Source organism: Sinocyclocheilus grahami, unplaced genomic scaffold (assembly GCF_001515645.1).
Source record: "Sinocyclocheilus grahami isolate Dianchi unplaced genomic scaffold, SAMN03320097.WGS_v1.1 scaffold913.1, whole genome shotgun sequence".
Lineage (NCBI taxonomy): Eukaryota > Metazoa > Chordata > Actinopteri > Cypriniformes > Cyprinidae > Sinocyclocheilus > Sinocyclocheilus grahami.
The window spans coordinates 299,843-316,797 of record NW_015506092.1 but is presented as its reverse complement, the minus strand read 5'-3'; the positions used below and the strand labels follow the sequence as shown (position 1 = coordinate 316,797).

Here is a 16,955-nt window from a genome sequence, read left to right as displayed (position 1 = left end):
CATAATAACAGATGATAAAGACAATTCAGTAGCCTATATGTCTTGTTGTTGACTCAAAGTATATACAGACCAGCAAATATGAACGTGCATTATGAAATGCATGAAGTGATTTTAAAAGGATCAACTCCGTACAGGCCAGCAGACGAGCCCAGAACGCAATGCGTTAAATTGCATGTTAAAAATTGTCCTCCCCTAGAAAATCATTATAAATAAAACACGTAATGTAGCTTAATGGACAAAGACTATGATATAAAAGAGCTGTAGACAGTTTATTCTATATGGAAAAACGCTTAACGCGAAACTGTGCGTGTTGCGTTTATTCTGGGCTCACCTGCTTGCCTGTATATGAGTTATGTAGGCTATATTTTAATAATCAAGAGCATTGAGTTTGGTCTTTATCATCTTAGTCCATTATGCCACGTTTTGCGACGTGGGAGGAAAATACTATATACATATTCATTATATTAATAAACTGTATATTGAATTTGATATTTTAATAGCATCTTAATACATTAAGCCATATTTAGTGTTTATGTTTTTCTACAGGAGGAAAACGCGCAGCAAGAGGCTTTGCGCATGCGTTCATATTCTGCTGTTCTGTGGCCACGGATTTGCGGGTCTTGTCTTTTTCTTGCAGGACCCTGTAGGTTACGGCACTAACTTAGTTTTAATCGTTTAATCACCAGCACAGCGTCTTGTCTTCATCGGCAACACGCACGATTCGTGTCGATTGCAAGGGACTTCGTAATTTAGTTTATTTTTTCTGGTCTTCACCACCTGGCTACTGTTGTAAAATGCTGAGAGATTCAAACAAAAAGTAATCAATAAATAGAACAAAATAAAAAAGAATAAAGACTGCAAGTGACGTCGCTAGCGGAAGTGCAAGTGTCTGAGAGTGCACGCGCCAGCTGCTGCACGCGCATCTTTCGAATACACATTTTTGCGCGTTATAAATTACATTTTATAAAACCAAGTGTGTGTGCGTTGATAAAACTGTCAAACAATCAAGTTGCAAACATTGCAGCACGTTTTATTTGAGAAATGTTTACTTACTTCCCCTCCAGTTCAACCCAAATGCATGTAATATTCAAAATCAAAGTAGGTCTACTTTATTGACAATTGTTTTACATTGTTTCTATCCACAAGTTCACTTCGCTACTCGGCTCATTCCGATTCGGTTATGTTCGAAATAAACGATTCAATTAATTTTTGACTCCAGAACCGCCTTATTCAGCCCGATTCGTCAATGAATCCTTTAAAGGGGTCCTATTATGCTCTTTTACAAAAAAGTCTTGATTTAGTTTTGGGGGGATGACTAGAACAGGCTCTCATACTAGGTTGTTCGAAAAACTAAATTTTTTTCTGATATTTTACATTATTACAACACCTCTCTCTCAGTCGGGCATGAACGGCTCGAATAGTTCCTGTATCAAAAGAAGGCCCGCCTTCTGAAATACGAAATGTGCTGTGATTGGTCAGCTGGGCCAGTGTGTGTTGTGATTGGTTAGCTGGGCCAGTGGGTGTTGTGATTGGTTAGCTGGGCCAGTGTGTGCTGTGATTGGTTAGCTGGGCCAGTGTGTGTTGTGATTGGTTAGCTGGGCCAGTGGGTGTTGTGATTGGTTAGCTGGGCCAGTGTGTGCTGTGATTGGTTAGCTGGGCCAGTGTGTGTTGTGATTGGTTAGCTGGGCCAGTGGGTGTTGTGATTGGTTAGCTGGGCCAGTGTGTGCTGTGATTGGTTAGCTGGGCCAGTGTGTGTTGTGATTGGTTAGCTGGGCCAGTGGGTGTTGTGATTGGTTAGCTGGGCCAGTGTGTGCTGTGATTGGTTAGCTGGGCCAGTGTGTGTTGTGATTGGTTAGCTGGGCCAGTGGGTGTTGTGATTGGTTAGCTGGGCCAGTGTGTGCTGTGATTGGTCAGCTGGGCCAGTGTGTGCTGTGACTGGTCAGCTGGGCCAGTGTGTGCTGTGATTGGCAGCACTCGGCGCCTGGTCGGGAAATGTCATGCCCCTTACCATGGTCATCTGCGAGCTTCAGTGTAAATATTGCGTCAAAATCAAAATCGAGTGAGAATCGGGGTTTCGGAAACAAGATCTACTGGATTTCACTGTGAAGGAGTATTGACAACTGCACAAGTCATGGTACGTTAGTCAATTCTGAACATGATCAGGTAATTTGTCTTTATTTCATTAATGTATAAAGCATAGTAGGGTTTAATGTGTGCGTGATTTGTTAATATTTCAGTGTTCAAAGCTAGAAATTATTTTTGCAATAAATCAGTGAAACAGTGAAATCAGTGAAAATCGGCAGCATCTCGTTCCCTCTCTGGGAACTTTGGTGGCTGACTAAATACTTTTTTCCCCCACTGTATGTGTGACCCGAGACGTTCCCCTTTCTCACCAGGCTAACAGGAATGGCTGAGTGACCATTCCATTCCCCATAGTGTCCTCTAGAGGATGCAGCGCGAGTTCCCTTGAAGGGGAACATACTGTTATAGTTGTGATGCCAGCTAGTGGCTGTTGAATGATTTGTATACAATTACGTTTTTGTTTAGCATTAAACAAATTAAATTATAAGTGTTTAGTTTCTAGCAAATATTCTATACTCTAAAATACGAGGTTAAATGCATGATTTAATGGAGGAAAATTGTTGTATTAAATTATGAAAAAATTTATTTTGCATTAAGGTAATGAAGACATTAAACATGCTTTTAATGAAGACAAAAGAAAACGTGCTTAATTGTCATAAAAATAATGCAAAGAATCGTAAAGATCTTATATGTGCTTAATTATTGATCGAAATGCAAATGTTTTTAGCGTTATTATTATTATTTTTGTTACAATCAGACAGCCAGACATTGTAACGATATTGTGTTTCTCCACTTTTTTGTGTTTCTCCAACCAGTGCATGGTTGTGCACTATAATCAGTTTTAATATGGTCAGTCCCGATGGAAGTTTATGCGTATAAACTTTCACACAGAAGCACAACCTGATTTGAACTAAATAGGAATCTGCCAACAACACAAATTCACTGACGCCCTGTTTTTATACAGTCTATGAGGACGCCTCGCCTTTTCTCTAAAAGTGTTATTTATCACAGCTTTTACTCTCGTGTCTCTTCTTTTAAAGTTAGTAAAGTACCCTTGTTGTTCCCTAGGACCTTCTGGACTTTGTTCAGGTGAGAATGTAAACACTATCTCTTAAAATTAACCTGAAAAAAAAAAACATAAATATCTACATAAAATCTGCTTAAAATGTATACAAATAATAAAGAAAAACAATTAAAAAGTATTCACATAAAATTCTAATGAATTTATATATTTTTAAAAATCTATAAATAAACGTATAAATAAAAAAAAACATATAAAATAAATACATAAAGAAAATAAATATTATACACAGCTACAATTAATGTTTAAGATTTTCAAATATTTCTGCCATTATTTATTGACTGATTGATGAAAGTGGGGTCAAACACCAATGTCACAGTGTTTTTGTAATTACAATAACTGTTACAATTGCATTTACCGTGGTAAATATCTAAAGGTAAGAAAAATTTGGAATTAAAAAATTTCCATGAATTAAGTCATGGGCATGTCTAGTAAATCTTTTCTAGTTATATTTTGCTTTAATAACATATGATTAGATATTCACTTGAGTAGGCCTATTTCTCAGTGCCGTGTGCGTAATCATTCAAATCTAGTAAATGGAAGGAAAAATGTTGCCTGAAAAGTCTACATGGAATTGTTTAGTTTTGTACATCATCACAGAACAAGGTCGATGTTTATTCAGCACAGCTTCACCCGTCTCCACCCGCGGGTGTTCTTCTGCGTGGATCTGCTGCGGTTCTCTGGCCGTTCTCGCGCTCGTCGCCGCCGTCTGGTTCTTCCGAGACTCACGAGAAACACGTCCTGGTGACGGGCTGCGATAGCGGCTTCGGACACCTCGCGGCGCGGCAGCTCGACCGGCAGGGTGTTCACGGTGCCTCCAGACTGCGTGCATCCGCCTCCCCCAGACTGAAGACGCTTCTGCTCAATGTTACCGACAGTGTGAGCGCAGCGAGACCGGGGAGAGAGGTGAGACGGACAGTCAGATAGGGTGCCAGCTCGAGTCAAGCACAGCAAGAGATAAAGCCGAGATACAGGCACTTTGACGACCACACAGCCCTCAGACCAACTCATAAATCTGCAACTCTTGGACAAGCGCTTTTAGTTGACCTGGAGGAGCACCTTCAGCCAAATGCCATTCTCATACCAAAGCTGCATCATTTATTATAGAACCACATACTTTCCTCATAATGCACCTGACATGTTTGTCTGAAGACTTCAGTGACCTTTGACCTTAAAGGGATAGTTCACCCCAAAATCAATATTTGCTGACAGTTTACTCATGCACCTCGGGCCATCCAAGATGTAGATGAGTTTGTTTCTTTATCAGAACAGATTTGGAGAAATGTAGCATTGCATCACTTGCTCAGCAATGGATGCTCTGCAGTGAATGGGTGCCGTCAGAATGAGAGTCCAAACAGCTGATAAAAACATCACAATAATCCACACCACTCTATTGAAGTGAAAAGCTGTGTATTTGTAAGAAACAAATCCATCATTAAGATGTTTTCATTTTAAACTATCTTCTGGCCAGAATATCCATAATCCATAATAACACTTCCTCCAATGAAAAAGTCCTCCAATGTTACACTTTTACTATAAAACCATGGTTAATTTTCTTAAGGGATTTGTGTTTGTCTATTCTTTCTTTCTCTCTTCACTTCACAAGACATTAACTGATGGATGGAGTGGTGTGGATTATTGTGATGTGTTTATCAGCTGTTTGGACTCTCATTCTGACGGCACCCATTCACTGCAGAACATCTATTGCTGAGCAACAAACAGTTTAGCTACAAACTACAAAAGTACAGATTTCACAGGTCATAAGGACTGAAATAAATAAATAAATGAATTTAAATAAAATACATAAAACATATAAAAATATTTTTAAATGAATAAAAATAACATTTATTATTTTATATTGCTAACAAGCCATACTTTTCATCTGACTATAATTAAAAAAAGCCAAAAAATCAATTTCTAACTTTGGTCAGTCACCACAACGTCAGTCTTTCTGAAGTTAACCTTGAATCACTTTGACATTTCACTGAGTAAATCTTTTAAACCGTGCCCATACTTCAACTTCTTTGAGATTTGCATTTTTACTTCAATGTCTAATAATGTCTCTAAAATCATTTTATTCTCTCTGGCTGATATCAGGAGAGATATGATGCACTTTGGAGTGAACGGAAGTATCACTGAACCAGGCTTCTTCAAAACACAAGTAACAGATCTGAGCCTCACTGAAGATGATCTGAAGAAATGGTGGAGCAACCTCCCAACAGAGGTCAGGAGAGCCTACGGAGACTCATACCTGCATGACTGTGAGTGCTTCTGGTGACATATCAATGCAGATTTCATGCAACACTACTTTAGAATTTGGAGATTTGGATATCATGATGCATTTAAAGGTATAGTTCATGCAAACATGCTCATCCTATGACACACATGATACTTGACTCACAACAATGTGGCATCTCTGCACTTCTCTCAGTCGTTTCCTCCAGATATAAATTTGCAGGAGTTCTCCATGAAGATTCTGGCCAGTAGTGACCTTTCCAAAGTGACGTCATGCATGCCACATGCCATGCTGTACGCAACAATTTTTACACAGCCCTCCATCTTGAAAAACAATTCTGCTGCTTTGCAAAAAAAAAAAAAGGCCTAATATTACCTAATTTGATGATGCCGAGTTCGAAAATATCAATAAAAACTTTCCATCATGTAAAACAGTCAAATGTCAAAAGTTCATATCAAACTGTAAAGTAGTGCAAAATGTGGAAATCAGAATTAGGCATAAAATAATGTCTTTGGAATCATTCTTATGTGAAAATGGGCTGAGAATTGAACAAATGGTTGCAAACTGACTCAGAGGAAGATGGGAATCATGTCTTCGTGGCAAGTTTTCTGCTGATTAGGGGGAAAATACAAGATGACTTCACCTTACAAACGGTTGTTGAAAGCAAAAATGCTATGAAATGCATCATATTTAGTGAGAAAGTGACATAGAGCAAAACAGGCACTTTTTTTTTTTTTTTTTGCAATAAGCACCTCAAAATTAGTAAGAAAAGTAATGGATTTCATTCAGCAAATATGATGCAGGGCAGGGCAATAATGAAATTGAAAATACATTTTATGCATTGTTGCATTTTCCATAAATAAAGCACCCTTTGGTGTCCTACAACACACTGATTCGTTCATGTTTATTTTTTTAATAAAAAGTTTGACCGTGTCATTTTTAAGAAAAATGTCATAAATGGATATTCTGATGAAGACGAGACCTCTCCAATCATTTAGTTTGCTTAAACCCTACACTCACATTCACCTGCCTCCAATTTGAGTCCAACACCTACATCTCAACATCAAATCATAAAAAAAAACTTTTTAGTTAATTTCTTTTTTAATAATCCATTACACTTGGATGTACGCGCCAACACAGAAAACAATATAGTTTCACCTAGACTTTGAAATCATGTCATAACTTACTTAATCTGAACTTTTCTTTTAAACAAATAAAACCGAGCATTTGGATGGGTAATGTGCTTTGAAGGAATGACTCCAAATGGAAAACTCTTCAGCACTCTTAAACATTAAGGTTCTTTTTTGCCATTGATGATTCCATGAAGAACCTTTTACATCCATGAAGCCTTTATATTGCACAAAAGGCTTTTTATATTGGAAAAAGGCTGTTACACACGCTAAGAGAGAGAAAAAGTATTTTAATCAGTATTCTAAAGGTGCTTGGGGGAACCAGAAATGGTTCATCTTCTATGGCATCACTGCAGCAAAAGAAAAGAAAAAACCTTTGCAAAGAGTGAAGAACAGGCTTGAAGAGAACCAAGAGCATAGATATCAAAGCTCTCCATCAAGCAGAAGCTCACTAACCTCCCAAAATATCATCTTTCTTTTTTTTTTACACACACACACACACACACACACACACACACACACTAACTGTGTGTGTGTGTATCTCTTGTACATAAAAAAACTGGAACATTTCTTATAAAAACAAATTTATTGGATTTTTCACAGCAGCATTAATTGGTTTCCAGTTCCTTTCTATAGTCACATATCAGCATGTCAAGATGAATAAATTCATAATATTATTATTTTTTTCCTGTCATTAATATACAAAATCATTTAAAATATACTGACTTCACTGCCCATGCACTTCATCAGATGGGAAAGTAAATATGAAAAGCCACTGAAACGCTGAATGGGACATCAGAGATCTCCAGATATCACAGTCATAATCACATGCATATAAATTTCAAGTATTATTTGAATATATAAAACAGAAGTGGTGTGTCTTCTACTTCTATATTAAATGTGTTTACAGCAGAATGTGTCACATATTTTTAGAGTCGCTTTCTCTGGATCTCATATTTGGAGTAGTTTACCATTTCTGACATTATTTCCTCACCCTGATGTCACTTGAAACCCATATTATGTGGAAAATAATCAGCTCTTTTTCACACAATTCGGTGAAAAAAAAAAAGATATAACTTTAGAATACTTAAAATATAATGCACAAGTCATCTGAACAAGTTTTATGATACTTTTATGGTTGTTTTTGGAGCAGGTGAGTAAATAATGACAGAGTTTTCATTTTTGGGTGAACTATTCCTTTAATAGTACTGTGCTCTTTTTCTCGAATCTGGCCGCTCCACAGATGAGGTATATGTACATAAGTGATGCATATGTGTTGTGTTTTCTCAGTTGCAAAAACAGATAAAAAAATTATTCACCTCTGCACTGGAGGAAGTGTTACTATGAATTATGAACTGGTATTTTAGCTGGAAGCAACGATTTGAATAATAATGATCTTCATCTTAATAATGAATTTGTTTCTTACAAACACGCAGCTTTTCACTTCACAAGACATTAACTGATGAACTGGAGTGGTGCGGATTATTGTGATGTTTTTATCAGCTGCTTGGACTCTCATTCTGACGGCACCCATTCACTGCAGAGCATCCATTGCTGAGCAAGTGATGCAATGCTACATTTCTCCAAAACTGTTCTGATGAAGAAACAAACTCATCTACATCTTGGCCTGAGGGTGAATTTTTGGGTGGACTGTTCCTTTAAGAAGAATCAGATCAAATGGTAAAGTCTCAGCTGGCTCTCAAAGCACTTTTCTCAGTATCGCTGACATATGTATGTGGGTGTGTGTGTGTGTGTGTGTGTGCGAATCTCCAGGAATAAGTAATAATCTATTTCAAAATAACATCTGACCAGAGGATATTATCAAACAAAATCTTTTCAATTTACAAATGTACAAAATATTCATAACATTCTCCTTCAGCAGCATCAGTGCAAAGATATACAAATATGACGTCACAATAATAATAAAAAAAGAATCATACAACGTGAATTGGCATACAAAATATCAGAAGGCAAAGTCTCTTTCCTGTAGACTATACAAACATTTAATCTATTCTCATCTATACTTTTTTTTGTTTCAAAAATAATCTTAAATTGATTTCTGTCGTATGCAGGCTGCATATAAAAATAGATTCTGTGCAAAGGGATGTTTCTTTGTATTTTCCCATGTGTGTGTGTGTGTGTGATGGTCATATTTCACTGTCCTCTTTAACCAGGTTGGCCGTGTCTCTGAAGGTGTCCTCCGTCGGTGAATACACGCCGAGTTTCTCTCGCTTCTGGGGTTTGGGAGGAGGAACGAAAGGAGACGGCTGTGATGAAGAGCTGGCGTCTGCAGCTCCATGCGTCTGCTCATCCTGCATCTGACACAAACAATGATAATGTGAACTTAAACATTAGTATCAGTGAACACATGCATATCATTCTCACATCAAGACCCAAAAAATAGCATTTACATGCTATTACTGCTACTGGAACAGTTACCGTCTCTCATGTGGAAATACTGCAGATGGTTTATTACTATGCATTTTCGTAATTAAGTGCTGTACTTGAAGGAGGTTTAATGAGCTGATCAATGACAAAAGCACACAGAAGCGCCAGTGCCATTTTAATACGGCTGATATTCTATTATAGTTGTTCATTTTTATGTTTTCTGATTTCATGCTAATTTTAGTTAAAGGGGTCATATGATGTGATTTCAATTTTTCCTTTCTCTTTGGAGTGTTACAAGCTCTTGGTGCATAAAGAAGATCTGTAAAGTTGCAAAGATTAAAGTCTCAAATCCAAAGAGATATTCTTTATAAAAGTTAAGAGTTAACCACTCCTACCTAAAACGGCTCGTTCTAACACGCCCCCACATGTCTACGTCACGATGTGGGAAGATTTGCATAACGGCGCCCAAATGTTCACGCAAAGAAAGAAGGCGTAACTTTTATTCTCGCTGTAGTATTGTTGCTGCCGTCCACCTGGTCACCGCTGATGTTCACAGTGACCTGTATGAAGCACAGAAACACAAAACTCAACACAAGACCCGCTCAGGTGGAAAAGGTTTGATTTATACTGTAAGCAGTGTCGAGAGGGTTTCTAGAAGCAAGTATACCTGTGTAGCGTGTATTACTGCCGGATCGCTGGCTGAGCCGGCTGCAGTCGAGTACAGAGGATTCTCAAAAGTGATTGGCTGCCTACCAGAGTCTTCGAAATTCTCATCCTAATAATGAAAAACAGAGAATTCGGATCAGACAAAGAAAATGTCTTACATAAATATTTTCAGTAGTTGTTATTTATCAATGCTACAGCCCACAGCTAGCTATAGACCGATATCAGCCACATCAATTAAATCGGTCAATATTTTGAACACTTAAATCTGAGATTATCAGCAGATAGCAGCCGTCTGCTGTTCAAAAGATTTTGTAATGTTTCTGAATGTCTCCTTTGTATGTATTTGATCAAAAATACAGTAAACACAGTAATATTGTAAAATATTATAACCGTTTTCTTTTTGAATATCTTTTTAAATGTAATTTATTCTTGTGATCAAAGCTGAATTTTCAGCATCATTACTCCAGTCTTCAGTGTCACATGATCCTTCAGAAATCATTCTAATATGCTGATTTGCTGCTCAAGACACATTTCTTATTATTATAAATGTTGAAAACAGAAAGTTCAAAAAAGAGCATTTATTTGAAATATAAATCTTTTGTAACTCTAGATCTCTTTACTGTCATTCTTGATCAATGTAATGCATCCTTGGGGAATAGAAGCATTCATTTCTTTGTAAATAAAAAAAAAACACTTACTGACCCCAAATTTTGCAAAAGAGCCTACCCTATCATTTCCATTAACATAAAAAAATTATTATTTGATTATCGTCATTTTCTCATTTGATCGGTCGATGACTACTTTTAACAGAATCTTCTAGTCTAAAGTTTTCATTGTGATTAATGATACAGTAGAATCCTATTAGAAACTAGTGCACATATAAGTCATGGAAATGATAACATTAACACTGGGGTCAAAAGGTCAACCAGGGATTTAACGCCTCATAGATAAATCAAGAAAAATGTGCTGAGTGCACTTAACGATCCAGGAGTCATAAGTTACTGTTAAATCAGCACAAAAGAGCACATTTACCAGCTGCATGGCCCTGTCGATGAACGACACTCCCAGAGTCTGAGGCTCCAGGTCCATCGTGACATTGTCACCTGAATGAAACGACACTCCGTTTCCTGTGTCTGCCGACTTCACCAGGCTGCTCAGACTAAGAGAAACAGAAAAACAGTGGAGAAAAAAAATTGGTACATGAAAATTACACCAACTCTAACACTGCTTTTGCTGATCAGAGACACAAAAGCGTCTTAATGCTCTCTTTGATCTAATCTAATGACATGGAAACTTCACAGAGAAATAAAAAGCAGATTAAATCCATCGCAATATTGAAGGTGTTGCTTAATTGCAAATATGACACGAATATTCAATATAACAGAGCCTATGCAGTAAGTTAACTTTAGTAGGCAGCAACCTACACATTTTTAACTAGATGTTGTTTTGATGTTACAAAATATTTCTATTTCAAATAAATGCTTTTGAACTTTCTATTCATCAAAGATTTCTGAAAAAAATGCATTACACTTTCCACGAAAATATTAAGCGGCACAACTGTTTTCAAAATTGATCATACTAATGTTTCATGAGCAGCTAATCAGCATATTAGAATGATTTCTGAAGGATCATGTGACACTGAAGACTGGAGTAATGATGCTGAAAAATCAGCTTTGATCACAGGAATAAATTAATACATTCAAATTAGCAAAAATATTTCACAATATCACTGTTTTTAACTATTTTTGATCAGATAAATGCAGCCTTGGTGAGTTCCAAAAACATTTAAAAACCTTAGCTAACGCTAAATTCTGAACGGTTGTGTATTTGGACACTCAAGTCATTGATTTGGCTATGATGAGCAAAATATCAAACCAAGTGGCATTTATTTTAAGGAAATAAGTACTTTTCAAGCAACAAAATCGCCAAAATAATTCATAATATTTACAATAGATATGCTGTTCATACATCCACTAAAAGCACATCAAGACCGGTTGGTTAAAGTGAAGTCATATGTTTTTAAGCGAGGCTTTATGGTTCAGATCAACTGTAGGTAGTTGAGTGGCATGTTTGTGTTTTACCTGGGTAGTTTAGGCATTGACGGGATGAGAGAGCCGGTGCGCTTGTAGTTGAGGAAAACTCCCACAACCAGGGCTCCAGTAATCAGAATAATAACCACTGCTAACAGGACAGTCACAGCTACACACACACACACACACACACACACAGTATGTAAGACATATGAGTGCAGTTTCACTACTCTTCATTTGAATTTAACATGCTGAACGAGCTAGTTAGAGTAACCAGAGTGGATAAATAACAGCATCACATGTTACAACCGTGAGTAAGAGTGTTTACTCAACACTTACAATGAAACATTTTTATAACTAATTAACAAGTAAGGGTTTGTTTACCTGTCCCTGCAGGAGCACCTCTAGACTTCCCCATTTCACAGTAACTACCCGAGTATCCGTATGAACACCTGAGAAGCAAAAACACTGACCCGTTAGAGACAATCTGACACTGACAAAACCAATTTCTCTTTTATTCTAAAAATAAATAATAATTTCATTCCATGTCCATAAACGGGTCACAGCATGCATTTTTAAACAGTTTATTTAACTACATTTTTACCTTGTATACATTTGTAATGTTAATAGTTTATTTTCCAGAAATAATCACTTCAATTTTGGACCATTGCTACATGTGTTCATGCTTTCAGATGTATTTATATGTTGCTCATGTTCAGAACGAGTAATTTCAGAAGCTTAGTTCAAACAAATTGTAATTTTTTTTAATGTAATTTGAATGTAATCATTTTTAAAATATTTAAATGATTAAATTATTATGAGTTCATATTAAATATTGCAGCAGTCATTGGTCACTAAATATCTATCCATCTATCTATCTATCTATCTATCTATCTATCTATCTATCTATCTATCTATCTATCTATCTATCTATCTATCTATCTTTCTTTTTTTTCTATCTATCTATCTATCTATCTATCTATCTATCTATCTATCTATCTATCTATCTATCTATATATCTATACATACATACTACCATGTACATGTGGCAAGTATCACCTATATCAATATAGATACTGATGCCTCTGTTAAATTGATTATTTTTTCAATTTCTGATGATAAAATGAGTAATTATAGCATTTTTAACATTTCATAGGCCTATACTTCATATTTATTATAATAGGTTTATATGAAGATTTAAGGTATGTACAGTATGTATAAATATATATATACCATTTGTATTGTTTTATTCATATATCTGGCATCAGTCATTTAAGCAGCCTAGTTTAATTAGTCTTTTTTTACACAGCCTTTTTTCATTGGGGTGGAAGTACTAAGTTCTAAAAGTTCCAGCAAGTTGTTATAGAACAATGAACACATCTTAAAATTTCAATGAAAATATGATTCCTCATGATATGAGCCCTTTAAATAACGTCCGTGATGCTCTACACTAGCGCTTATACTCACTTGCACTTCGGCAGGCCTCCCTCATCAGTGTAGCATGTTCCTCCGTTCATGCATCTGCATGCAAGCGGCATGGACACCTCTGCCTCAATGGCTGCAGGTGCAAGGCACGCCATGAACGAATGCAACACAGCCACAATGTAATCAAACACTCACTTTTATCTCAGTATCAATGCACTGAAGTCAAAACACCACGACAATAATGAAAACATGCAGTAGTAGCAGCACATGCATGTATGTTATGAAATGGACTGATGGGATGCAATGTAGCCAGTCAGTTCTTCTCACAATCTAACAGCAGTGGGCATCTGTTCATCTCTTACCGGCATCACATTCATTCTTGTTGAAAGCGAACAGCGTGGAGCCCTGCGGACAGGCACAGGTGTATCCACCCGGCCGCAGCAAACACAGGTGACTGCAGACACTCGGACAGGGGTTGAGCACTGCAAGAGAATATGAACGGTGATTTACTATTACTATTACAGGAATTATCTTTGGCTAAAAGAAATGCGGTGAAATGGAACTGAGGAATTTGCGCTTACATTCAGCTTAATTCACCTCAGATGTGGTTTCTACACAGTTGTTATTGTGTATAATGACAAATGCAAAACCACTATCATGACCATGCGTCAATTAACAGCAGACATATATCTTATAAATATATATATATATATATATTACAAAGTCATTTATTGCTAATATAATATATATTGTTTATTATTATTTTTTTAAATTTATATAAAATGCATAGTCATATCAATTGCAAGCCATATCAGGTATTAAATAATGTCTAACGGGAATAAATTACATTTTAAAATACATTAAAAAAGAAAACCATTCTTTTAAATTGCTAAAATATTAGCAAAATGTATATTTTTTAACTGTAGTTTTGATCAAATGAACGCAGCAAAAGTGACTTTTTTCAAAAGCATAAAAATTATTCTGTTTTTTAGTGCCTTTATTTTTATTTTTCAATACAATATTTGAAAATGAAAATATTATATTAAAAGATCGGAAGAAAGGCACTAAAACCAGAATAATTACTATAGCAAATACCAATTAAAATATTATATTAAAAGATAAAAAAGAAGGTACTAAAAACCAGAATTAATTAATAACTATCCATTTTATAATGTTAATTTGAAGTCTTTTTTGTAAATCAGGTATTAAATACTGACCGATTCATAATTCATACATTTAAAAAAAATAATATTCCATCAAAGCAAATCTAAAAAGGGGAAATAAATGAGATAATATGAAAATGAACTACCTTATTTGTGAAGTATTTTATTCAATGAATTATCCAAATATAGGCTTTAACGCAACAATGTTTTCACTAAATGAAACTAAATAACTATATTGTGATATACTGTCAGTGTGACATAAAACTATTCATACTAGAATATAATATGTGACCCTGGACCACAAATTGGGATTTATTCATGATCTGAAAGCTGAATAAATAAGCTTTGCATTGATGTATGGTTTGTTAGGATAGGACAATATTTGGTCGAGATACAACTATTTGAAAATCTGGAATCTGAGTGTGCAAAAAAAAAATCAGAATATTGAGAAAATCACCTTTAAAGTTGTCCAAAAAAAGTTCTTAGCAATGCATATTACTAATCAAAAATGAAGTTTTGTTATATACACAAGTAGGACATTTACAAAATATCTTCATGGAACATGATCTTTACTTAATATCCTAATGATTTTTAGCATAAAAGAAAAATCCATAATTTTGACCCATACAATGTATTGTTGGCTATTGCTACAAATATACCCCAGCGACTTAAGACTGCTTTTGTGCTCCAGGGTCACATATAATATTTGTTTCACTTGACACAGCACAATGTAGTATTGCATTGAGACGTAAGGATTCCCGGTCTCACCCGAGTGGTTGTGTCGGTGCTGCTGATAGATGCGTACTTGAGTCAGCCAGGGGTTTATGGTCAACACCTTCACCTTGTCTCCTTTCCCGAACTTATCTTTTTTCCACACTTCTCCCTTCTCTTTAGTCGTCCAGTACACGTGTCCCTCGAACACATCCAGACTGTAGGGGTGACCGATGTCTGCAATAACAACAAACGTGAGAACATTGGCCAGTCAAACGCAGTTTTGGGATGTATTGGGATGTCTCACCTCCTGATATGATGATTTGCCGGTCTGTTCCGTCCACTTTCATCGATTCAATGATGTTTTCTTTTGAGTCACACCAGTAGATGCGGTTTTCATTCAGGTAGTCCAAAGCTAAACCAGTAGGCCAGCCCAGATCTTCATCTAACAGCACCTCTCTGTGCTGCCCATCCATCCACGCCGTCTCAATCTTGGGCTTTCTGCCCCAGTCGGTCCAGAACATCTTACTATAACAGATACATGCACAAAATAATGCTCATTATTGACAACAACAGTATGACTTCCCACAACGTATGATCAATGAATTTTCAATTATATTGTAAATTGTTTTGTGATTATTAGATAAGTGTTTTAAGATTTTTACATTTTTATAGGATGTATTAATTTTATTTCCATGACTTTTCCAAGACCTAAAAATCACAATTTTAAAAATGTCATGACCATGCCATCCCTCGAGACTGTTTACTATATTTTAATCCCAAAATACAGTAAATATATAGTTTAATATACAGTATTTTAATCCCAAATGAGCAGTTATATATTCATATTCTTACCCTAGACTAGGATTGACCACAATAGCGGCCGGTTGATCAAGATCGCTATGAATTAACCACTTTCTGTAACGTCCATCCAGTTTTGCCACTTCGATTCTATTAGTGCCAGCATCTGTCCAGTAAATATGGCTAATGGAAAAGACAAAACACATAGCAGAAGGACTTTTTATTTCTCTGGAACTGTCCCAGTAACCAGTTAGACAATCTGCATCAGAGCTCAAGTACAGTAACGTTTAGAGAAGTATTTCACGTACCCTCCAATCCAGTCCACAGCGATGCCGTCAGGGCTGGAGATGTATCTGAGGTTCAGGTCCACCTCCTTTACAGGATTATTTCCATGGTCATCAAACGTGGTCATGTAGGCCCTCTTAATCGCACCGAACTCTGAGCCTCGTCCCAACACTGTCCAGTACACTATACCTGAAAAATCATTTTCAGAAATGTCAAATTATGCTTCAGTTTGAATACATAACCTGATTGCAGAAACACAATAATACAACAGTGCAACAGTGATCATGTTTTCAGGAACTTTGGTTGGTTTGGCAGGAATTTCAAAACATACTTCAGTAAAGAGTCACAAACCAAACCAACCAGATCCGAGATGGATTTTTTTAAATTTCCAGAAACTTCTTGTTTTGCTCAGTGTTGTTATTGTTAACCTAAAAAAAAAAATAATAATAATTTTTGTTAATTGAAATAAAATAAAATATAAATATTAGATGAAAACCTAAACGTAAATAAACATTAAAAAATTTGAAATGTTGCAACTAAATGAAATAAAGTTTAAGTTGAAGTACTGAAATTACTTAAAATAAATAAACAAACAAACAAACAAACAAAAAACTAATAGAAAAATAACAAAAATAATAAAAACGACTAAAACTGAATATGAAAACTAAAAATGCAAAAATAAAAGCTATTAATAATAATAGCAACATTTTAATAATAACTATAATAGTATATAAATAATACAAAAACGTATCTACGCTAAGTGTTATTATTTTTTAACTAAAACTATTTAAAAAATTTCATTAAATGAAGCTGAAAGCTGAAATCAAATAAAATACAAATATTAGATGGAAACTTAACCTTAAAACCTAAATGAAAATTTGAAAATAAAAATAAAATACTGCTTAAGTTGAAGTACTAAAGTACTTGAGTAGTAAGTTGAAGTAATAAAATTACTAA

At 35.7% G+C, this 16,955-nt stretch overlaps 2 protein-coding genes across 2 annotated transcripts in view; one reads left to right on the top strand and one right to left on the bottom strand.

Annotated features, from left to right (window-relative positions):
* Positions 1 to 2,121: 2,121 nt before the first annotated feature.
* On the top strand, positions 2,122 to 5,768 carry LOC107564142 (11-cis retinol dehydrogenase-like). Its single transcript, XM_016249152.1, has 3 exons — positions 2,122 to 2,163; positions 5,261 to 5,424; positions 5,608 to 5,768. Exons 1-3 carry the CDS (start codon positions 2,156 to 2,158, stop codon positions 5,766 to 5,768), a joined length of 333 nt encoding a protein of 110 aa, XP_016104638.1. The 5' UTR covers positions 2,122 to 2,155.
* A 2,363-nt stretch (positions 5,769 to 8,131) lies between these two features.
* LOC107564141 (low-density lipoprotein receptor-related protein 2-like) overlaps positions 8,132 to 16,955 on the bottom strand; it is a 100,508-nt gene continuing 91,684 nt past the window's right edge. The window contains exons 61-72 of the mRNA XM_016249151.1: positions 16,022 to 16,187; positions 15,768 to 15,896; positions 15,220 to 15,440; positions 14,970 to 15,149; positions 13,401 to 13,520; positions 13,081 to 13,171; positions 11,998 to 12,065; positions 11,665 to 11,782; positions 10,616 to 10,742; positions 9,585 to 9,692; positions 9,427 to 9,477; positions 8,132 to 8,847 (exon numbers count right to left, since the gene is read on the bottom strand). Coding sequence (XP_016104637.1) covers positions 8,677 to 8,847; positions 9,427 to 9,477; positions 9,585 to 9,692; positions 10,616 to 10,742; positions 11,665 to 11,782; positions 11,998 to 12,065; positions 13,081 to 13,171; positions 13,401 to 13,520; positions 14,970 to 15,149; positions 15,220 to 15,440; positions 15,768 to 15,896; positions 16,022 to 16,187 — 1,550 coding nt within the window. The 3' untranslated portion in view covers positions 8,132 to 8,676. The remainder of the gene's footprint in view (positions 8,848 to 9,426; positions 9,478 to 9,584; positions 9,693 to 10,615; positions 10,743 to 11,664; positions 11,783 to 11,997; positions 12,066 to 13,080; positions 13,172 to 13,400; positions 13,521 to 14,969; positions 15,150 to 15,219; positions 15,441 to 15,767; positions 15,897 to 16,021; positions 16,188 to 16,955) is intronic.

What these genes read in the sequence shown, in the direction of transcription:
- LOC107564142 (XM_016249152.1), top strand. An exon ending in AGACTCATACCTGCATGACT is followed by an intron (nt 5,425 to 5,607) that starts GTGAGTGCTTCT and finishes CGTTTCCTCCAG; the next exon opens with ATATAAATTTGCAGGAGTTC.